This window comes from Rhinoderma darwinii, chromosome 1, assembly GCF_050947455.1.
Source record: "Rhinoderma darwinii isolate aRhiDar2 chromosome 1, aRhiDar2.hap1, whole genome shotgun sequence".
Classification (NCBI taxonomy): Eukaryota; Metazoa; Chordata; class Amphibia; order Anura; family Rhinodermatidae; genus Rhinoderma; species Rhinoderma darwinii.
Window position 1 is genome coordinate 585571516 of NC_134687.1, and position 25164 is coordinate 585596679.

Consider the following 25164-nt stretch of genomic DNA (forward strand, 5'->3'; position numbering starts at 1 on the left):
CATCACGTATGGTGTCATCTGCCACGTTTTGCATCACCTGCCACCAAGGTCCCATCTGTGCCTAAGCTGTTGCTACTGTCTGGACTATTACAGGTACCCTTGTGCTCGGCCTTTATGTTGACTTGGTACACTGTTGTTTGGCCAGCTGCTACCCCGCTATGGCTGTCCGGCCTAGTGGGTCCACATACCCACAGATCATGACAGGCAGAGCTCAGAAGGGAAGGAGAGTAATTTAGCTTTTGGAGCACAAGTTTCCTGGAGTGGTTTTTGGGTGCTATGTCGCATTTGCAAAGCCCCTGAGGGACCAAAACGGTGGAAAGCCCCAAAAGTGACCCCATTTGGAAAACGACAGCCCTACATTTTTTATCTAGGGGTATAGTGAGCATTTTAATCCCACAGGTTTTTTGCTGAATTTAGTATAATTAGGCTCTGAAAACTTCTATTGTTATTTAGTTATTTTTTTTACGTCGTTCACCGTGCGCTATAAATTACATATTTCATATATTCTGTGAGTCGATGCGATTACGACAATACCATATGTATATTTTTTTATGTTTTACGGTGTTTGCCCGATAAAATCACAGTTTGAAAAAAATAATTTACTACTTGTGTTGCTATGGTCAAAGAGCCATAACTTTTTTATTTTTCCATCACGAAAGCTGTGTGAGGGATTGTCTTTTGCGGAACAAACTTTAGTTTTTAGTGGTACCATTTTTAGGCACATGCGACTTTTTAAACTTTATTTATTACATTTTTGGAGGGCTGAAGTGACTAAAAATATAAATTCTGGTATTGTATTTTTATTTTATTTTTGACCACGCGGGATGGATAACATTATATTTTTATAGTTTAGCCTGTTACGGACACGGCGATACTAACTATGCATAGTTTATTTATTTTTTTTCATTTTTTTCTAATAATAATAAATGACTTTATAAGGGAAAAAGGGCGTTTTTTAATTTTATTACTTGGACTTTAACTTATTTATTTTTGTACAACATTTTTTTTTTACTTTTTCTTTTTTTAGTCCCACTAGGGACTTGAAGATCCAACTGTTGGATCGTTGTTATAATACCCAGCAATACTTATGGCAGCATATTAGGTCCTGCCTATGGCATCTACGCCTTCCTTAGATAGCAGACCTACTTTGTTAGTCCTCCGGTTGCCATAGCAACAATCGCCACCCCGCAATCATGTAGCGGGCTACCGATGTTGTTGTAACTACTTAAATGTGGCCTGCGCTATTGGTCGACGCATTTAAGGGGTTAATCGGGTCGGGCTTCAAGGAATGCCTGTGCGTTCCGTTAGGATGACACGTAGGTTAACAGACTACAGGCACAAGCACAAGCACCAGCGCTGCAGTCCGTTAATTTACGTGGGCTGGTCGGGAAGGGGTTAAAAAAAGGCATAATACAAGTCATATAATAAACAGAAATAGTGTTATTGCTTAAAGAGGTTGTCCGAGATACCATCATATTTTCAAAAACCCCTTTAATGCATGTAAGTTATAAATGTACACCGTGTTCAAAATTATTATGCACATTGGATTTAAGTGTCATAAACATTTAATTATTAGTTTTTCAATGAAACTCATGGATGGTATTGTGTCTTAGGGGGCTCTTTGGATCATTGTAATCAATCTCAGACACCTGTGATAATTAGTTTGCCAGGTGTGCCCAATCAAAGGAAAACTACTTAAGAAGGATGTTCCACATTATTAAGCAGGCCACAGATTTCAAGCAATATGGGAAAAAAAAAAAGGATCTCTCTGCTGCCGAAAAGCGTGAAATAGTGCAATACCTTGGACAAGGTATGAAAACATTGGATATTTCAATAAAACATAAGCGTGATCATCGTACTGTGAAAAGATTTTTGGCTGATTCAGAGCACAGACGGGTTAGTTCAGATAAAGGCATAATGAGGAAGGTTTCTGCCAGACAAATTAATATCCAATGAATGGAAAAAACCGGGGAAATCCAAGGGCGCAGCCGTGTCCAGATAAAATAGATTTTATTTGTACATATGTTATATGTACAAATAAAATCTATTTTATCTGGACACGGCTGCGCCCTTGGATTTCCCCGGTTTTTTCCATTCATTGGATTTCTTCAGCGGATATTGTACTTTCAAACCTCCGGATTGGGAACTGTGGCGGCAACCGACTTTGACAGAGTTACCTCTGAATGCAAGTGTGGGTTGTTATGCTCCTAGCATAACATCACCAGGTCAGTACCTTTGACCCTATTTTCTTTTTTCGTTATATATACAAATTCAGGCACGATGTGCGCTTTGTTTTTATTTTTTTCTCTGTAGCGTGAGACAAATTAATAGGATTAGGAGAGCAGCTGCTAAAATGTCATTGCAAAGCAGCAAACAGGTATTTGAAGCCGCTGGTGCCTCTGGAGTCCCGCGAACCTCAAGGTGTAGGATCCTCCAGAGGTTTGCAAGTGTGCATAAAGCTATTATTCGGCCACCCCTAAACAATACTCACAAGCAGAAACGGTTGCAGTGGGCTCAGAAATACATGAAGACTAATTTTCAAACCGTGTTGTTTACTGATGAGTGCCGTGCAACCCTGGATGGTCCAGATGGATGGAGTAGTGGATGGTTGATGAATGGCCATCATGTCCCAAAAAGGCTGCGACGTCAGCAAGGAGGTGGCGGAGTCATGTTTTGGGCTGGAATCATGGGGAGAGAGCTGGTAGATGACTTTAGGGTCCCTGACGGGGTGAAAATGACCTCTGCAAAGTACATAGAGTTTATGACTGACCACTTTCTTCCATGGTACAAAAATAAGAACCGTGCCTTCCGTATCAAAATTATCTTCATGCATGACAATGCACCATCTCATGCTGCAAAGAATACCTCTGTGTCATTGGCTGCTATGGGCATAAAAGGAGAGAAACTCATGGTGTGACCCCCATGTTCCCCTGACCTCAACCCTATTGAGAACCTTTGGAGCATCCTCAAGCAAAATATCTATGAGGGTGGGAGGCAGTTCACATCAAAACAGAAGCTCTGGGAGGCTATTCTGACATCCTGCAAAGATATTCAAGCAGAAACTGTCCAAATACTCACAAATTCAATGGATGCAAGAATTGTGAAGGTGATATAAAAGAAGGGGTCCTATGTTAACATGTAACTTGGCATGTTAAGTTTTTTTTTGATTGAAAGAGCTTTTGATTCCTGTAAATATGACCTCCTGATGCTGCAAATTCAACAAATTACCATTTTAGTTCCCTTTACAACCTTTAAAATGTTTTGATCTCTGTTGTGCATAATAATTTGCATCGACTATTTAGGTAAATCAGCGAAAAATAACATTTGCATAATAGTTTGGAACGCGGTGTAAATACATTTGTAACATACTTACGTTTTCCAAAGTGGCCCCATTTCCAGATCCTGCCATCGGGAACTTGACTAGCGATGTCACTCTCTGCTCTGGCTCTGCTGCTTTGTTGATCTTGAATTCTTTGCCGGGTATACAACACGTCACTTGTGACGTGGTGTATATCGGCTTGTTCTGTTGTAACACGCATGCGCGGCCCCTGCTATTATCTCGAGAACAGCAGGGACCGCGGGAACAGCACTGACAGCGCATGCGCGTGACGGGCTGTGAAGCAGAACAAGTCGATATACACCACGTGACAAGTGACGTGTCGTATACCATCGGAGGTCTCTCTGGTTCGAGACCATGTGATCGGTATACGACTCGACAGTGGAGGAGGCTGAAAACGTGACGTCGAGCTCATGTGATCAGAAGGAAAAGGCAGCCAGAGCAGAAAACAGAAGCAAGATTGCACGGGTAAGTATATTATACAATTGTAAATATGTGCAATGTGATTTTAAATGTACAAAAAAAAAATCTCGGACAACCCCTTTAAGTACTCGCAATACCACAGCTTATTCTGAAAAGTCACCTAAAAGATTAGGTTCGCTTTGATAGATATAGTGTAAGACCAGGCTCCCACATGAAGGGTTAGGAGCTCTTGAAGAATAACACCATATATTACATCCACAAACGCATTAAAACTAAAATAGGTTTTAGTCCTCTCCAAATCGACATTATGTTTTTGTGGTTACCAGTATCTTTTGAAAATAGTAAGTGGTACTAAACATGTCGTTGAATTTTGCATTTATATATTTATTTTAAAATGCACAACCGCATATAGTTTGCTAATTAGAAAAAGACAACAAACAAACAGCAGTAGCTCAAATATGTACAGAGCATAATTGTACGAGCAACAATGTACATGATTCAACGGGACAGTCCCAGATTTCAGGAAGTGTGCCGCTGTCCCGGGCGGCCGGTGGCATATCCCGGATGATCCGCACTCGGGACGCAGATACTGTTGAACCCAATGCTGAAGCAGAAACAGTCACCTCTCTGCTTCAGCTGTTAGGAATATCATCAGCCATTACCACCTCCAGCCACTAGAGGCCACTATAACCCATTGAACTTGCCCTTTTCCAAGATGGCCAGTTTTACCTCGGAAGAATCCATCTTGGTTCCTGTTTCCTGTTTGGGCCTATAAATAGGTACTTCCTGAATATAGCCTTTGCTTGAGTATCTGTTTGCTCTGCTCCTGCTGCCTTGCACTTGCTCCTGTTGGAATATTTACCTACTAGAGTACCGACCCGGCTTCATCTGACTACCTGCTAGTGTACCGACCGGCTTCATCTGACTACCTGGTAGTGTACCGACCCGGCTTCATCTGACTACCTGCTTGTGTACCGACCCGGCTTCATCTGACTACCTGCTTGTGTACTGACCCGGCTTCATCTGACGACCTGCTTGTATACCGACCCGGCTTCATCTGACGACCTGCTCTATCTGTACGTGTGCTCTTCAGCTAAAAGGACCCAGCATAATACACCAGTATCGTGACAGAATACTGAAGCCCAAAATGGATCCTGCCGAAGACATACCTGTTAAGCGACGTGTAGCAGGTTTAAGCACTATTTTAATTGAATGCCAGGGTGAATTAATATCCCTGAAGAATAGTTTTGCTTCCCTTGAGGTACATGTGACTCAGGAGGTTCAAGTCTGTTCGCAAAAGATCCGTGATGCACATAATGGTTTTCAGGAATTTATAACTAAATTATCCCAGCAAGAAAGACGCATTTTATTTTTTGAGAATCGATCAGTTTCACTATCTGCAGCTTCACCGGGTACTCTGCCTCTTCCTCCAGCCCGTTTTGGAGGAGATCCCAAAAAGTTTTGTGGATTCATTAGTCAGTGTCAGATGCATTTTGAATTATATGAGTCTCATTTCAGATCTGAAAGATTAAAGGTACGGTGTATCTTTTTACTTGTCAAAGACCCAGCTTTGGCATGGGCCTCTCCTTACATTGAATCTAGTAGTCCAATAATGGAGAAACTTGATAATTTCCTCACAGCAATGAGACAAACGTTTGATGATCCAAATCGGAGAGATACTGCCGAAAAGACATTATTGAGGCTACGTCAGGGGAGACGCTCAGTAGCAGAATATACTGCAGATTTTCGAAGATGGGTTCTAGACACCACATGGAATTCTGAAGCACAGCTATCTGTCTATCGTAAGGGACTTTCTGACCCAATCAAGGATGAATTGGACCGAGCCGAGACTCCCACAGAACTTGAACCTTTTATTAACCATTGTCTTCGTATTGATGCTCGACTGATTGAGAGAAGACGAGAAAAGAAGGCTTCCACTTTGAGTTATTCCAGTTATCGTGAACCCATGATCTCTAATTATTCAGGGAACTCTGAGGTAAAATCAACTAATGAACGGGAGACTGAAGCTATGCAAGTAGACGCAGTTCACAAACAGAGTCTTGATGAAAGAAGAGAGCAACAGCGCCAGGAGAACTTGTGTCTGTATTGTGGCAAAGCTGGACATTATGTGTCAAACTATCTCAAAAGACCTCTAAAGACTGTAGCTACATTGGCAGACGCTGACCTTTCTGACCAGGAGTCTATCATTTCCAGTACGCCTCAGCATGTGTACGCAGTGATCCCTCGTCTGTCCCCATTAGCAGCAACTGAGAACAAAGAAAACAATAGTTCGCACATCTCCATTCCAATTCGATTACAAGTTGGGTCTCGTTGGATTTCCACTTCCGCGATGGTGGATTCTGGGGCGAATGGCAATTTTATGGACATTACGTTTTCTCAGAACAATCAAATTAAATTCAGAGAAAAGCCAACACCAGTATTGATGGAAACCGTAGATGGTTCACCTTTGAGCTGTGGTCCGGTTACTCATAAAACTGAACAGTTGAACATAGTAATTGAACCAAATCACTGCGAGGCTCTTAACTTCTTGCTTATCTCATCCCCTCAGACCATTTCTTTTCCCCAGGAGATTGCTGCTGCTCAGGCCAATTCTGTAAATATTAATACTACCAATAGCCTCTGTTCTAAAGTGGCAGAACAATTACCTCCTCAATATAAAGAATTCTCTGACGTCTGTGATAAGAAAAATGCTGAACAATTACCACCTCACCGGCCATATGATTGCCCGGTGGATTTATTACCTGGAGCAGTCATACCCTTTGGACGTACATACCCATTAGCCGAACCTGAATTAAAGGTTCTTAAGGAGTACTTAGAAGAAAACTCAGCAAAGGGTTTTATCCGTGCTTCTACATCTCTGGCAGGGGCACCTATCTTCTTTGTGAAGAAAAAAGACGATTCCTTAAGACCTTGCATTGATTACAGAGAATTGAATAAAATCACAATCAAGAACCGCTATCCTCGCCCACTTATCTCTGAATTGTTGGAGAGGCTTTCCTCGGCTAAGATCTTCACCAAATTAGACTTACGAGCTGCGTACAATTTAATTCGAATACGACCAGGTGATGAATGGAAGACTGCTTTTCGAACCAGATATGGACACTATGAATATTTGGTAATGCCTTTCGGACTGTGCAATGCCCCTGCAACGTTCCAACATTTCATTAATGACATTTTTAGGGATTTACTGGACCAATTTGTTGTCGTTTATCTTGATGACATATTAATTTTCTCAAATTCTCTAGAAGAGCATCAAGATCAGGTTTGAACTGTGCTAGAGCATCTTTAGAAACATCAACTATGCATTCACTTGGAATCCCAGCAAGGTTCAGGCTGTAATAGAATGGACAATTCCTAGAAACGTTAAGGAGGTTCAGAAGTTCATAGGATTTGCCAACTTCTATAGACGCTTCATTAAAGACTTTTTTCCAAGATTGCTTCTCCAATCACTCAATTAACTAAGAAGGGATCATCCTTTATTTGGTCCCCAGAAGCTAAGAAGGCGTTTTCTGCATTAAAGATGAGGTTTACAACAGCCCCCATCTTGATTTATCCTGATCCAAGGCTCCCTTTTATCATCAAAGCAGATGCCTCAGATTCTGCTGTGGGAGCAATATTGTCACAGAGAGTGGGAGAAATTTTTTTATTACACCCATGTGCTTTCTTCTCTCGTCAAATGACTGCCCCAGAAAGGAACTATGACGTGGGAAATATATAACTGTTGGCCATCATAAGTGCCTTTGCTAAGTGGAGACATCTGTTGGAGGGAGCTGAACATCAAATAATTGTACTCACAGACCATCGGAATTTAGAATTTGTCAGGTCTGAAAAGAGGCTCTCTCCCCAAAAGGCCAGATAGAGTATATTTTTAAATCGATTCAATTTTCTTATTTCCTACAGACCGGGATCTCGGAATGGGAAGGCTGATGCTCTATCTAGAGCATATATCAAGGAGTTACCCCAGGTTGAGACAGAAGAAACAATCCTCCCCAAGTCAATTGTTTTGGGAGCTGTTGGTACTGGTGAGCTGTTGTCTGACATCAAGGAAGGTTATGGAACAGATCCAACCCTTATAAATCCCCCAGTGGACTTGCATTTGTCCTATCGGAATAATTTATGGAAGTATGACCATCGTTTGTATGTACCGGCAACATCACGATTGAAGGTTTTGCAATTTGTTCATGATTCCAAACCGGCAGGTCACAAGGGTGTTCAGAAGACCCAAGAGTTACAGTTTAGATATTTCTGGTGGCCAAAATACAGGGAGGATGTTAAAAGATTTGTATCGTCCTGCAGTATCTGTGCACGGTGTAAGACTCCCCGTACCTCTCCGCTTGGACTTTTGCAACCCTTGCCTGTGCCCTCTCGTCCATGGGGTTCAATCTCAATGGATTTTATTGTAGATTTACCTCTGTCTAAGGGCATGACTACAATCTTAGTAGTTGTAGATAGACTCACAAAGATGGCTCATTTTGTGCCCTGTCATGGACTTCCTTCTGCAAAGGAGACCACAGAGTTAATGATTAGGGAGGTGTTTCGACTGCATGGCATTCCTGATGATGTGTGTCTGATCGGGGAGTGCAATTTATTTCACGCTTTTGGAAGCAATTTTGTTCTGCTCCCAATATCCATATTAATTTATCGACTGCTTTCCATCCGCAATCCAATGGTCAAACAGAACGTACTAATCAGTCACTGGAACAATATCTTCATTGTTATATTGGCCATCTGCAAGATGATTGGGTTGACGTTCTACCAACAGCAGAGTTCTCCTACAATAACTCCCAACACTCATCCACAAGACAACGTCCTTTCTATGCCAATTTGGGCTATCATCCAAGTCTCCTTCCTAATTTCCCAAGAGATTCTTCAATTCCCGCTGTAACTGCTAGATTGGAGTTGCTACAAGATAACTTCAATATACTAAAAGAAACATTACATCATGCCCAGGACACCTATAAAAAGACCGCAGACAGGCATCGTAAAGCTGCACCAGTCTTTAAGGTTGGCGACAAGGTCTGGCTCTCTACACGAAATCTGAAAATGAGTGTGCCTACCGCTAAACTAAGTAAAAGATGTGTAGGTCCCTTTAAAATTTTGACTCAGGTCAGTCCAGTTGCTTTCAGACTTGAGCTTCCAGACTCCATAAAAGTTCACCCAGTATTCCATGTCTCTATACTTAAACCAATGATTCCAAATTAGTTTCCTGGTCGTATTTCATCTCCCCCTGATTCGGTTCATGAAGAATTGCTTGTGGAGAAGATTCTGGATTCACGTATCTTTCTAAATCGACTTCAATATTTGATACAATGGCAGGGTTATGGCACAGAAGACAATTCATGGGAACCAGAGGAAAACATCCATGCTCCTCGGTAGTTGAGAGAATTCCACTAAAGATACCCTGAGAAACCTAGCCAGGTACCGTCCAGAGGACGTCATTAAGAGGGGGAATACTGTTAGGAATATCATCAGCCATTACCACCTCCAGCCACTAGAGGCCACTATAACCCATTGAACTTGCCCTTTTCCAAGATGGCCAGTTTTACCTCGGAAGAATCCATCTTGGTTCCTGTTTCCTGTTTGGGCCTATAAATAGGTACTTCCTGAATATAGCCTTTGCTTGAGTATCTGTTTGCTCTGCTCCTGCTGCCTTGCACTTGCTCCTGTTGCAATATTTACCTACTAGTGTACCGACCCGGCTTCATCTGACTACCTGCTAGTGTACCGACCCGGCTTCATGTGACTACCTGGTAGTGTACCGACCCGGCTTCATCTGACTACCTGCTTGTGTACCGACCCGGCTTCATCTGACTACCTGCTTGTGTACTGACCCCGCTTCATCTGACGACCTGCTTGTGTACCGACCCGGCTTCATCTGTCAAAGGACCCAGCTTAATACACCAGTATCGTGACAGAATACTCAAGCCCAAAATGGATCCTGCCAAAAATAGATCTATAAAATCAACTTTTAAACCGACGCACACTATATGCTAACTACTTATTAAAGGGTCATGGGGCGGTGCCGCTATCCTTAAAAGTCCTAGTCCTGCCTCCAAACCCAACAATCCCCCAAGCTGTTCTACATCGCTATCAGTTTCCTCCAACTTTCTCGGATGCGCCAAAGCAACGGCGCATCCGCAAGATTTGGAGGAGGCTGCTAGTAATGTGGAACAGCCAGGGGGATGTCAATAAAAAAAAAAGCTAGGGGTGCAAATTTAATTTTTGCTTCAGGCTGCAGAAAAGCTAGAATCGGCCCTGCGGACAGTGTGAACACAAGTACCAACCTTACAATAACTCCTGGTGTTTAAAACAACATCTTTCCGATATTTATTGCTGTGTACTCTGCAATGATGGGAAGGAGCAGTGCAGAAATGAAGTATAGTGCTTGTTGGCCGACCCACAGCTAATCGGCTCTAAATTTCTTTTCTACACTGATGTCAAGCTCATTAGCGCACATCTCTGGCACCGCAGAGGAAAAGGACAATCAGTACTTGCCCAGTCTGCATGTACAAATGAAACCTAATGCTGGTTGGCTGAGCATCAGCCAATCAGTGATGGGCTTGCTCTTTCTACGTCCCCTTGAGCACAGCTTCAGTCTGGTTGCCGAGCAGAAGGAGACTCCAGCCCCTGCCTGGTATGTTGCTGATGGCTGTAGCGCCAGCAGGTTTATTTCTTTATCTGCTTCAGCTTCATGTAAGCTGCAAGAAGACTTCTACAATAAAGGGGGTAGGGGGGGTCATAAGTGAACGTAAAAAACATGGGTGATGCACACAGTATTTGCAAGCAACCTGCTTGTGGGAGGGGAGGGGGTCCAGATACTGTAGCTAGGAGGAGCTATAGGGTTAAAAGGGTGAGCATCAGGTTAGGGTTAATTTGAGCCACAGATGGGAGGAGCTTTGTAAAAGGTGCGTGGCTTCATTGGCACACAGATGGGGCATCTCAGGTATAGATGCCTATGTACTACCTGCATGCCAGTGCCCAAGAATCAGCAGTCTACAAAAGAAAGCAGGTAAATATAGAAATGTGAGTGAGGTGTTGGATTGATTTTTGTAGTGTGACAATGTGTGGCATATGTCTTAGGTGTGAGTGGAGGATATATCCTAGGTGTGAGTGGTGTGCGTGCGCATGTGTCCTAGGTGTGAGTGGTGTCCGTGCACATATCTCCTAGGCGTGAATGGTGTACGTGTGCATGTGTGTCCTAGGTGTGAGTGTTTTGCATGCGCATGTTTCCTAGGTGTGAGTGGTGTGCATGCACATGTGTCCTAGGTGTGAGTGGTGTGCGTGCACATATCTCCTAGGCGTGAATGGTGTACGTGCGCATGTCAGCGTTTCTGACCTGGCTGTGTCCATTTGTAAGTATGGCCTTTTTCGGTGTTTTTGTATAAATGTCCTTGTTTTTATCTGTTTTGTCTGTACATCAGGAGCTTTTCGCTCCAGTTAGGGACTCGCAAGTCTGGGGATCCTTGTCGTGGATTGTGAGCTTGCGTCCTTTTGGCCAAAATGATCACTAATACCCCAGGTATTTTACATTATTACTTATATTCGCTTCTTTTGGACACAGCCGGGTCTTTGATGCTGGGAGAGCATGGTGTGTTGTTGTTTGGCCTAGCAAGCAGGGTAGCCCGCTCTATGAATTATCAAGGTGTCACAAATAGGCTTCTACCTGGCTACACACGTTGCGCCTCATGACTTACACACTATCCCTCCATGTTTCACACACTTGCATCCCATTATTCATTTATTTTTTTAGGCACTTTACTCATTACTGCCCCCTATATTTCACTTACATTATTACACTTGCACATACACTATTCATTTATTATTTCTTACTACACATCCCATGCACCACATACCACTCCCCTCAAGACTAGTGGGAGTGGCTATTATTATTTAAAGCACCTGCTCACTCGCCTTCATCAGCGTTTCTGACCTGGCTGTGTCCATTTGTAAGTATGGCCTTTTTCGGTGTTTTTGTATAAATGTCCTTGTTTTTATCTGTTATGCCTATGTACTACCTGCATGCCAGTGCCCAAGAATCAGCAGTCTACAAAAGAAAGCAGGTAAATATAGCAATGTGAGTGAGGTGTTGGATTGATTTTTGTAGTGTGACAATGTGTGGCATATGTCTTAGGTGTGAGTGGAGGATATATCCTAGGTGTGAGTGGTGTGCGTGCGCATGTGTCCTAGGTGTGAGTGGTGTGCGTGCACATATCTCCTAGGCGTGAATGGTGTATGTGCGCATGTGTGTCCTAGGTGTGAGTGTTTTGCATGCGCATGTTTCCTAGGTGTGAGTGGTGTGCGTGCACATGTGTCCTAGGTGTGAGTGGTGTACGTGCACATATCTCCTAGGCGTGAATGGTGTACGTGCGCATGTGTGTCCTAGGTGTGAGTGTTTTGCATGCGCACGTGTCCAAGGTGTGAGTGGTGTGCGTGCACTTGTGTCCTAGGTGTGGCGCTAATGCAGCATGTGTCCAGCTTGTGGGTTGCATCTGTGCGTCATGGGTCCAGCATGTAAGTGTGTGTGTGTATATGGCTGAATATAAAATTGTAATTATATTATTTAGTTACAGTATGGTGCTATTATAGCATTGTATAATGGTCTAATTTGCAATCTTAATACATCAGTATTAGGCCTCATGCACACGACCGCATTTTTTCCCACCCGTAAATACTGGCGTAAATACGGGTCCGGTGTCACACGTATTCCACCCGTTTTGCACCAGTATTTACGAACCCGTGCCCGTAAATATGGGTCCGGTGTCACCCGTATTCCACCCGTATTTACGGGCACGTTTTTGGCGGCAAAATAGCACTGCACTAATCGGCAGCCCCTTCTCTCTATCAGTGCAGGATAGAGAGAAGGGACAGCCTTTTCTGTAATAAAAGTTAAAGAAATTCATACTTACCCGGCCGTTGTCTTGGTGACGCGTCCCTCTCTTCACATCCAGCCCGACATCCCTGGATGACGCGGCAGTCCATGTGACCGCTGCAGCCTGTGATTGACCTGTGATTGGCTGCAGCGGTCACATGGCCTGAAACGTCATCCAGGACGTCGGGCCGGATGTCGAGAGGGACGCGTCACCAAGGCAACGGGCGGGAGACCGGACTGGAGGAAGCAGGAAATTCTCGGTAAGTATGAACGTCTTTTATTTTTATTTTTTACAGGTTTATACTGATCGGTAGTCACTGTCCAGGGTGCTGAAAGAGTTACTGCCGATCAGTTAACTCTTTCAGCTCCCTGGACAGTGACTATTTACTGACGTCGCTTAGCAAAGCTGCCGTAATGACGGGTGCACACATGTAGCCACCCGTCATTACGAGAGCTCCATAGACTTCTATGGACTGTCCGTGCCGTTATTACGGCCTGAAATAGGACATGTTCTATCTTTTTCAACGGCACGGACACCTTCCCGTGAGAAAACGGCAAGGCACCCGTCGCCAATAGAAGTCTATGAGCTCGTTATTACGGGTCATAATTACGACCCGTAATAACGGGAGTTTTTATAGTCGTGTGCATGAGGCCTTAGGCAATGATCACGCAATCAGGATTTGATTAGGACTAAGTCCCTGATTCCACACCTAAATCCCTTTCAAATCCACTAATATTATGCATCCATTACAAGTAAAAGGGCTATTTTATACTCTATTCACATGCAGCGGAAAGAAGTCTGCTTGAATTTTTTTCCGCTCTGCAAAAAATATACCTCTAGAATTATGAGCATGTTCATTATTCACATGGAAGAGCAGTGGATTAGTTGAAGTTGGAGCTATCAGAACTATTCCTCTTTTTATTTACACCTGCTTTAATAAATCTTCCCATGTCTTGTATAGCTGAAAGGTGGTCCCATGTACTCCGGCCCAACACTGGTGGCTGTGTATGCCCTGCGTTAGGCCTGTGTGCTTAAAAATGCCAGGGCTGATTTTAAGACCCAGTCCGGCCCTGGTGGCAGCTAAGGGTATATTATACTGTATGGTGAAAGCTATGGCTGTATTATAGTGTATGGGGGAATCTATAGGGGCATTATACTGAATGGGGCAGCTGTAGGGGCATTATACAGTATGGGTGTATCCATGGGGGCATTATACTATATGGGGGCAGCTATGGGGGCATTATACTGTGTGGGCTCAAGCGAGGTGTATTGGTGGAAATTGGGCGGGATTAGAGGTGTGGCTTAAAAGGGAAAAATTTGCCTCTGCGATACTAGAAAGTTGGGAGGTATGTTTTTACATGTCTTAAAGAGATATCGTAACATATCTGTTTTAGTAAATATTCTCATAAAATAAACATTTTAGATAATTACTTAGAACTCTGTGTTGTATCATTCCTCTATTATTCCTCCTGGAAATGTATAAATAAATTGAAAATGCATGAATTGCTTTGCCCCTTGTCAATGGGGTGTGTCCCTAGACACTCTAACACCGTCCAATCAGAGCTGACATTGTCAGACTGTGTGGGGACATGCTCTATCGTCATTGTCATTTAGCAAAATATGCATGTCAAAAGAGCCGATAGGTTCTCTTTTAGGTATGCCTAAGGGTTCATGCACATGGCTCTGTCTCAGGTCCGTATGCTTTCGGAGATGTAATACAGCACCAATAATAAGTCTATGGGGTTATATTGACCATCTGAATATCCTCTATCTCACACCGAGGCATACAGAGGGTTTTTTTCTGTCAGATTCATATAAATTCCACAGAAAAATCTTCCATCGAATTATGTATTACGGAGCAATGCTTGTAGGGGGGAATATCTATGTAATGCGCTAGTATTGGGAATCCATGTGCCACTATATATTCTGTGCACTGCTGTATGCATGGCTCCTAAGTTATTAACCCTGGCATATGTCATTTTTTTTTAGGTGATTGCAGCTTACAAAAATTAAAGGGCCCCTTTTAGTACTTCATAATGCATGAACTACTCATTGACAATATGACATGCACCACTTCCCTACTTGAATAACTCTATTCTTTCTTATCGGTTTGTAGGACTGGGTGATGCTTGGTGCAGTTGGAGCCTATGACTGGAATGGAACAGTTGTCATGATTAAATCCGATGCTACAGTCACACCTGGAAATAATTCATTTAAGACAATGGCGCAAGAAAAAAACGAACCTTTGGCAGCTTATCTTGGTTCGTAAATTTCTTATTTCATTATTGTTTGCATGGAAAAAAATGAATACTATCAGAGCAGCTACTTGTACAGCCCCCAGACTTTACAACTGAACTGGATTGTTGGGATTCAGGGTACCTCTTCTTTCTTTATCTCAGTGGCTATTTGTGAATTACCATCTCCAAGAACTTGTTCTGAATGACTCAGAGTCACTGAAAGATAGGATTTATGAAACAAAAGGTCTGGCCTGCCTACAAGGTTAGCTGGAACAAGAGGTCAGAGGGTGATGCCGAGGGATCTCTCATTGCCCACCAGGCAAGGGCATACATTTCATAGAAACAACCCATGTGACTGCAAATAGTCTATTTGAGAGAGCCTCAAATAGATAGTCAACTGGCACAAATAAGATATTATGCTCCTTTAGGTGGCCAGAGATGGCTCAGGGACTACAATTTGTAACACACTTTAAACATTTAGGAATCCATATAACCAGAGAGCCCTAACTGTCTTTTACACCCAATATCCATCCTCTGGTGGCCTTGTTTACAGAATAGTTATGATCATGGAGATCTCTACCTCTGTCGGTGGCTGGTTGGGTCAACCTGTTCAAAATGATCGCTTGACCTAAGTGTCTATCTCTACTGGAACATGCATCCATGCCCATCCCTATATCTTTTTTCAAAACACTGTACTCCTTAGGCTGTGTTCACACACCCTATTTACGGACGTAATTCGGGCATTTTAACCTCGAATTACATCCAAAAATACGGCTCCAATGCGCCGGCAAACATCTGCCCATTCATTTGAATGGGTTTTACGATGTACTGTACCGACGGCGCGTAAAAAAGACGCCCGCGTCAAAGAAGTGCCTGTCACTTCTTGGGACGTAATTGGAGCCGTTTTCCATTGACTCCATAGAAAAACAGCTCCAATTACATCCATAATGGACGCTGCGAAAAACGCCTGCACTTGCCTTTACGGCTGAAATTCCGGAGCTGTTTTCTCCTGAAAACAGCTCCAGAATTTCAGACGTATCGGACGTGTACGTGTGAACATACCCTTACTGATATTGTTTATCTGGGGAAATACGAGACCTGAACTGTCTATAGATAGTTTCCAAAATACTACTAAGCTACTAGGTGAACCGCAGTTCCTGACCTATTTGTTTACAATCTGGCAGGCCAACTGAAGTTTCTAGGGGGTGGGTGTTGAGATGGAGGACTTGTCCAATCCTGAGCATCATCTGGTTCAAAATGTAAACATCTAAACACTATGGCTAGTTTTAGAACACTCTGCCCTGTTTCTTCGAATACACCTACCCTTGCAGAAATTGGCGAATAAGGTTTTGAAAGAGGCCAAGTGTTGGAATTCCTTACAACCCCCTTTGTTCCAATCCTATGATTATATACCTGCTGGATGGTGAATTTTGCCAAAGTGTGTTTAGTCACATGTTTGAAATCACTTTACAAATTTAATACATTAAGCTACGTAGTTTTCTCAACTTCAGGAAATGACATACCCCGTAACATATTCTATAGATATCTACAGGCATGCACAGCAGAGTAAATTTTTAGATTGAGACAGAGACAGAGAGATTTCAAAACTTAAATGGAGTCTTCCGGACCCAGGGGCCACATGGCATTGTATTACTCATGTAATTTACTTTGAAAATGTGTGTGTGTAAGAATGGCTGTTTAATCCTTTTTCATAATCCCCTGCATGATATTAAAATTAGCATTTTATGAGACAAGTATATGCATGATGTAATCTCAATCTCCTCCCACCTACAGCTGACAAGCTCCTATCAGTGTCCCTCCTCCCCCGCACCATGCTGAAATCCCGCACATGCTCAGCACAAGCTGCAGTCTCCCTGGCTCTAGAGAACCTGTCTACGAGCAGAAGTTATAGTGTGGAATGACAGCTACGAAGTCCATCTGCTGCTTTCTTTTACTGCAAAGCAAGAAAATCCTCAGCTTGTACTGAGCATGTGCGAGATTTCAGCTTGGGGCGGTGGAGGAGGGACAATGAAAGGAGCTGTGCTCATAAAATGCTCATTTTAATATCAGGCAGGACAAACAATATTGTAAAGCCAATCTTACACAGATTTTTAAAGCAAGTACGGGTCTAAGAGAAGTGATCTAGTTAATAATGTATGTAGTTAGTATTGTGAAATCTGGTGACAGAACCTTTTTAAGCCCATTAGTTAAAGGACTAGGACCTTAAAGGGATTGTCTCATAAGGACAACCCTATCAATATTCCCTATTAGGGCATAAGGACATCATGGCGGGTGGTCCTCGGCTCGGGGACCCCTTTATAAGCCAGAACGGAAAGTCACTCCATATTACATAGATGGGTACTAATCTGAATGACTGCCATGTAATATAAAATTTTCCCTGCAGTGGCCCCTAAGTGACGGGAGTGAGACCTGGGGCAAAAAGCTGATCGACACTGGTGACCTCATTTTAAAAGGAGTTATCTCTGATGAGTCAACCCCTTTTAAGCGGTTAATGGTTATGAACTGCTTGGCCCCAACTTTTGCTCCCTTGTTGAGACAAGGGAATGGATCAGGGACGAAGGCCCAATGTTCTGGTGACCCATCACCTAGTGTGCAAGGCCAGACATTACATGGCTCTTCTAACATGGCGGGCGCAAACAACAACCCTATCACTGAAGCTTTGATGAGGAAATTGCTTGCAGACCTATATCTCTCAATTCAAAATGAGACACAATCCGCCTTTGCTATGCTTGAATCTGAGCTTATTACTTTGGGCAACCGTACTTCACATGTTGAAACCAAAATGGCGGAGATCACTACTGCTCGTAATGAAATTTTGGATGTGACAAATTCTGTGGAAGATGAGTGTTTGAATTGAAAGCCAAGATGGCGGATATTGAAGACCGCTTTCGTTGTAAAAATGTTCGCTTCCGAGGCAATCCAGAAGTGATTAAAACCGAGGAACTACATGAATTTCTTGAGATATGTTTGCTTGCCTGCTGCTGCAGGCATCTGCCGCAGATTTAATTATGGACCGTGTACATAGGTTTCCTAAGCCTAAAACCTTACCCTCTGCTACTCCATGGGATGGTTATTGCTCGGATCAATTTTTTCCATATTAAGGAGCAGATAATGGACACCATGCGGAACAAACCATTTTTGCCTGAAAGATTTCAAAACATCTCTCTGTTTGCTGATCTGTCTGCTGCCACCCTTGCTAGGCAACGAGAATTCAGTGCCATTATGAAAATTCTATGTGATAATGCTGTTCCCTATAAATGGCAATTCCCGGTTAAACTCATCATTACTGGCGATGGTGGAAAACATGTAGTGTCATCACCTAAAGCGGGGATACGTTTATGTCAAGAGTGGAATCTCAATGCTGTGGAAGATACGGTACACATTGTTCCAGTCAGTGGTGGATTAAGTAGACCATAGGCCCTGGGCTGTTACCCAAACTTGGGCCCCCCTTCTCCACCACTGCTCTTCCGCGCCTCACTATTGTTAACACTACCTTTTTGTGCAAGCATTAACAAATGGGTGTTACGATTCCTCTTGTCAAAGGGCTGTGTCCCTACATACTAACAATCTCCAACCATTACTGACAGTATCACATTGTGCAGGGACACATCCTCCTGACAAGGGGAATTGTCTATTAGTCCTGGACTGCACAAAGACTTTTTGTGAAATGCAAGTATTTCCTATAATAAACATGTCAGGAGAGGTCCTTGATCCTGACCTAGCCCTTAGTACTAATGCGTGTTGGAGTGCATATTTTGAATGTCAGGAGAGGTGACAGATTCTCTATAAATTCAGTGACTCACAGGTGACGACTTCTCAGATTCTAGTAGTTTTTTTCCTCTTTACTTCTCCATCTGACTTCATGACAACTTCTCCCGGCCATGACCCATTTCTGCAGAATTTGGCACTCAGATGTCTCACTTTTCCAACCTTTCCACACCTATAAACGAAGATAAATTTATCATGGTGCCACACACTCTGCCCCTAAATATAATAGCACAATACACCTCGCCCATGAATAAAATAGTACCAAACACTGCGCCCCAGAATATAATTGTCAACCGCTGTAAAGTAATTCACCACATACACAGCCCACTGTACATAGTGCCACACGCAGCCCCCTGTAGATAACGCCACACACAGCCCCTGTAGATATCACACATCCTCCAATAGCTAGCACCACACCCATCCACACTACACAGCGCTTTCCCTCCCTTGTATATAGTAGCACACAGCGCCCCGCCCCCTTGCAAATGGTGCTACACAGTGCTCCCCCCTTGTGTATAGTGCCACACAGGGTCCCCCTTGTATATAGTGCCACACAGCACTACCCATTGTATATAGTGCCACACAGTACCCCTCTTGTATATAGTGCCACACAGCACTCCCCCTTGTATATAGTGCCACACAGTGCCCCCCTTGTATACAGTGCTACACGGCACTCCCCCTTGTATATAGTGCTACACAGCGCTTCCTCCCCTTGTATATAGTGCTACACAGCGCTTCCTCCCCTTGTATATAGTGCCACACACCCTTGTATATAGTGTCACACAGCGCTCCCCCTTGTATATAGGGCCATAAGCGCTCCCCTTGTATATAGGGCCAAACAGCGCTCCCCCTTGTATATAGGGCCACACAGTGCTCCCCCCTAGTATATAGGGCCATACAGTACTCCACCCTTGTATATAGGTCCACACAGTGATTCCCCTTGTATATAGGCCCACACAGCTCTTTCCCTTCTTGCATATTGGGCCACACAGCGCTCCCCACTTGTATATAGGGCCACACAGCGCTATCCCCCCTAAAAAAAAAACAATTACATTGTACTTACCTTGCCCCGTTCCCGCTCCTGTTGGACGCATACACAGACCAGCGGGATGCAGTATGACATCATGCTGGCCTGCGCAGGGAGTTTTCCTAGCGCCTTATAGGCTGCAGGCCTAACTTGGCCTGCAGCCTATAATATTAATTTGTATCTGAGTCCTGAGGACTCAGATACAAGTGAATGTGGCTGTTGCTAGCACCGGAGCCCCCCTCCGGTGCTAGCGATGCCACCGGTCATGAGGGGCTTGTGGGGTTATCTGTGGTTCGGTTGGCCGTGGGCCCCCTGGGAGCCCTAATGATAATTTGTCACTGGCTCTAGTAAATGCAGTTCACTGCAACTTCTCATGGAAAAATGGACCACTGTGGCTTATGGCAAACGTCGTTCAGTTTGATCTGCTGGGATGACTCTCCTCAGTTACGCATAACTCTCTGGGTACGAGTGCGGAGTTAAGCCATTGAAATTGCACAACTATGGAGCCATAAAGACAACAAAAGTTTGAACAGCACATTCCAACAAAATGATACAAAACGTGTATGCAGGTGCAAGAACACCTGTGACTGCAAATATACAGCAGAAAAAGAAATGGTGACAGCACACTGCGAACACTAATGCCACCTAAGCCACTAAATATAAATAAATATGCATTACTGCTAAATCTACTTACAAATAGGGAGGTTGTAAGTGCACATTTTAATCAAAAAGTGTTTGCCCACCTGCCACGACAAGGCGACCTCTGTTAGGTAGGGACCCACTCTGCACATACACCCAGAACTGGGACTAAGCCTATATATATATATATCTGGGGATGGTAGGAACCAGCACTAAACTAATTAAAATCAATCAGGGCAGAATGGGAGGAGTGCAAGAACAAAAATGGAGGCAAACACTTTTTAATAAAAATGTGCACTAAAGAACCTCACTATTTGTAAGTAGATTTAGCAGTAATGCATATTTATTTATATTTAGTGGCTTAGGTGGCATTAGTGTTCACAGTGTGCTGTAGCCATTTCTTTTTCTGCCTCATCATCTATGTCCTCAGAATCCTGGGACTTTTTTTTTTGTGTCTCGTAACTCACTTCTCCGTAATATGAGCAAGTTCTTGAAAAAATTGTCTGACACTGGCTGGGTACCATCCGCAGATGTTTTTTTTATTCTGAGCCCTCTATACAATGACATTTTTTGACGTTTACTCACTGTTATAACTTGGGTGAATACCCTGTAAAAATATCATCAGTTATTATGTTATTTTGTTTTGTGTGTTTGCTGTGTTTTTTCTTATGCCTACATATTATCTATTAGAGATGCATTCCAGCATTCATTATACGAAATGTATCATGCCTTATTGATTATATTTCTTATTATCTATACTACTCTCAAGTTGCTCTCGGCCCATCGCTTTCTACGATCATTTAGTTATGGTATTTAAAGTAGTCTCTCTCAATGTGAAGGGGCTGAATTCCCCTTATAAACATTCTATACTTTCTAAAGAAGCCACTCAATTAAAAGCAGATGTTTTTATGCATACAGGAAACTCATCTCCTATCTAAGGATTTGTGTAGACTAAAACATAGGCAATACTCCCACATTTACTCGGCTACAGCTCCTGATAAAAGGGAGGGGTATCCATCGATATTAGGAACTCTGTAGCGTTCATCTTTACTAAACAAATTGTGGATAACGAGGGCTGATATGTTATTTTAATATGTCAGATAAATAATTTTTGTATATTATTGCTTCACTGTACGCACCAAACTCTGGCAATTTCTAACACGACTTCTATCAATTCTGCAACAGGAAAAAACTGGTTCTTTAATGTTTACAGGTGATTTCAATAAAGTTAAATTGCCATCTGTGGACTCTACCTCTAAAGTAGCATCCTCCGAAACAACCCCTTTGTTTAGCCTGGTTAGTAAACACGGCTTGTTTGATATTTGGCGTATTCAACACCCTACAGAGAGTGATTTTATGTTCTAATCCCACCCGCATCATGTCTACACGAGAATAGACTATTTTCTTGTTGACAAGTCATTAATCAGAAAAGTGCAAAACTCTACCATACACACAATAGGTTGGTCGGTCCATGCTCCCATTTCCCTTATGATAACTGAGAGATCTAATCAATTCCCTAATTCAATGTGGCAACTAAATAACTACACTTTATCCGATCCAGATTATGCCCCAGAATCCCAGAATTGTTTGAAAGATTACTTTGAACATAATGATAATAAGGAGGTGTCTGATCGTACATTATGTTGTGCCCTTAAGGCCAATATGAGAGGGCATTTTATTCAGCAGACCTCCTTTGCTAAAAAGCAAAGAAGTTCTGAATTGCTCCAATTGCAACTAAAGCTAACCAATTTACATACTTTGAAAAAATCATCCTACCCTGCTTCTAGGGCTAAGGATATCTGCTTGGTACAATCTCAAATTCATGCTATTAATTTCTACAAATTTAATTTAGCTTTACAACGTCTTAAAGTTACTCATTACTGGCAGGGTAACCTGCCCGGTTCTTTATTAGCACGCACAAATGGCCAAAACTAGAATTCCTTTCATGTCCAGGGCTGATGGGTCTAAAATGATGGATTGCTAAGGTACAGCTGACTACTTTGCAGGATATTATAATGTTCTGTAATAACTTGAAAAATTACTCTTCTACCCCTTAACCTAACTAACCAAATATTCGTTCGTACCTATCTGGACTGAAATTACCCACAGTGTCTCCGGACCAGTCTTTATTGCTATCACAAGCGTTTACAATACAGGAAGTTGATAAAGCTCATTGAAACGGAACAAATCACCTGGCCCAGATGGGCTTACTAACGAGTTTTATAAAGTTCATAGATCAGAATTGTCACGTTATTTAGTTCTAATCTTTAATACTGTCTCAATGGCAGGGACTTTTCAGGGGCTGAAATGCTGGATGCAAGGGTGGTCAAACTTCCCAGACTGGGTGAAACACTAAATAGGCTGGCTAACTTTAGACTGATCTTGCTTTTGAACACGGATCTCAAGGTGTACTCTAAAATATGCGCCTATCTGATATTGTTCGTACTTTTATTAGTAATGACCAGAAAGGGTTTGTTAAAGGTCGCCAGACAGTAGATGGATTGCGTTGTTTCTTAAATATTTTATCAACGTTCAGATCTCGTCAAACGCCTACTTTGCTTCTTTTGCATGGATGCGGAGAAGGCATTCGATAGGGTACATTGGGAATACCTTGAAGAGGTGCTTAAGATTTCTGGTCTTCCGGATAGATTGATTACTACTATTATGGCTTTATATACCCGACAATCTGCTAGGGTCTTTACTTCTGGATCCCTATCCAAACCCTTTCAGATTACTAATGGCACGCACCAAGGGTGTCCACTATCCACCATTATATTTGCAATGGTTATGGAACCCTTTGCTCAAAATATTCGTATTTGCCCTAATATTGTGGGAATCCAGATTGGGGACATTGCACACTGCTTTGGTCTATTTGCCGATGATGTTATAATTTGCTTATCATCTACGGAATGTTCTCTTGCTACAGTCGTGAGTCTTATGGAAGCCTTTAGTATGATTAGTTACTATAAAATTATCTCTACCAAGTGTCCTATATTAAACCTGGGGGTTTCACCTTCAGTCAAAGCACTTCTCCAGGCCGAGTTCCCATATATGGGTGTCCATCTTACCTACCCATCTACTCGGTTACTTTCCTCCAACTTAACAAATTGTTTATGCAAATACAAAAAGATGTTACTTTGTACTCTAAGTTTCCGGTTTTCTGGATAGGGAGGATATCTACTGTGAAGATGTCAATATTACCTAAAATTATTTACTATTTCCGCAACCTCCCTATACCAGTTCCACTTGCTTATATCAAACGCCTTCAGAGTTTAATTATGTCCTCCATCTGGAATCACCAGAGAGCTAGGATAGAAGCAAACATTTTGTACTTACTTCCTCACCTTGGAGGTTTGGGTTGCCCTTGTATTCTCCCTTACTCTAGAGCTGCTCTCCTGGATCAGTTGAAGGGCTGGTGGATAGAAGATGCGTCCAAACAATGGGTAGTGATGGAGGCATCTTTATTATCACAACTGTCTCAGTGCAACATTTTGTGGTATCAGGCTCTCTCAGGAAAAATACCTTCTGGTATAGGTAGTACAAATTCTGCTAGTCTTACTCTATGGAGAAGACAGTCTCCCACATGCCTGTTAATCCCATTAAGATTTTCCAGAATTTCTATTTTGGCTTTATAACATTGATCTTAAAACCTGGGTGACATTGGGAATGCACACTTTAGGAAATATACGTTGCGGAAATGTTCTTTTCTCCTTCTAACAGATCCATAACTTGTTTAAAGTGCCAAATAAAGATTTCTATAAATACCTTCAGCTACTTCATCTAGTGCAATCTCTGAGTTTTGACCCAGAGTCACCTGATACCTCTTATCAAAGGTTTTTCTCTGACTCGAAAAGCATAAGCAAAGGCGTTTCTAAGGCATACTAAGCCATTACTGCCCTCCGAATAAACGGTCCATTACCTTTTATTCCTAAGTGGGAAAATAATTTAAAGAGTACATTCACCAACTGAGGAGTGGAAGTTTGTCTTCTCTATTTCTAAAATCACTTCTAAATTTGTCAATCATTTGGAGGTTAGTAGAAAACTGTTATACAGTTGGTATTACACACCGTATAGACTATATAAGATTTAAACCAGAGCTTCCAATATTTGTTGGAGATGCTATACAGAAATTGGCACATTACTACATATATGGTGGCACTGTACTGGGATTCAGGAGTTTTGGAAACATTCGGATTTTACTTAGTTGTATCTTACAATCTCCCTTCCCTTGGGGTTCAGAGGTGGCTCTTCTATCTTTGACTATGGATGACCTACCCAGGTGTGACGTAACGATTATGTCGAACTTACTCACTGTCACTAGATCCGCTGTAGCACGTAATTGGAAGAGTAGTGTGGTTCCAACTATTCCAGAAATAATAACGAAAGTGCAGAGTGACTTCAATATGGAAAAACATATAGCAACCAGGGTGGGTAATGCCCTAATTTTTTTCTGAAGGACTTGTTGAAGTAGAGCCTCCAATTCTGTTAATATTTTTATTTAAATTTTAATGTCCCTCCATGCTCTGGTGTACACCACCTATTGAATAATAAAAAGTGTAGGTATGGGTAAAGAGGGAAAAGTAGAGCACGGTGGGTTAAATGTCGCCTTCAATGGTTTTATTGATACCGACTAATGTAGTAGGAAAAGGATTTGTCCTGTGCAATGTCCCCTTTAATTGCCACAGTTTATAATGTTTTTGTTATAAATAAGGTCTGTCAACCCTATTTTATTACATTATATATTTCTTGGTTATAATATTTTCAAATTCCACTGATAAGGAAGCTATTGATGGCTTTTCTCCTTCAGTGGAAATAGAAGGG

The 25164-nt window shown here is 42.5% G+C and overlaps 1 protein-coding gene across 1 annotated transcript in view; it reads left to right on the forward strand.

Annotated features, from left to right (window-relative positions):
* Positions 1–25164, forward strand: part of ITGA1 (integrin subunit alpha 1) — a gene marked incomplete at its 5' end in the record, with an annotated part of 230603 nt that overhangs the window by 77839 nt on the left and 127600 nt on the right. The window contains one exon of the mRNA XM_075854911.1: positions 14768–14912. Within this exon, the coding sequence (XP_075711026.1) occupies positions 14768–14912 (145 nt within the window). The remainder of the gene's footprint in view (positions 1–14767; positions 14913–25164) is intronic.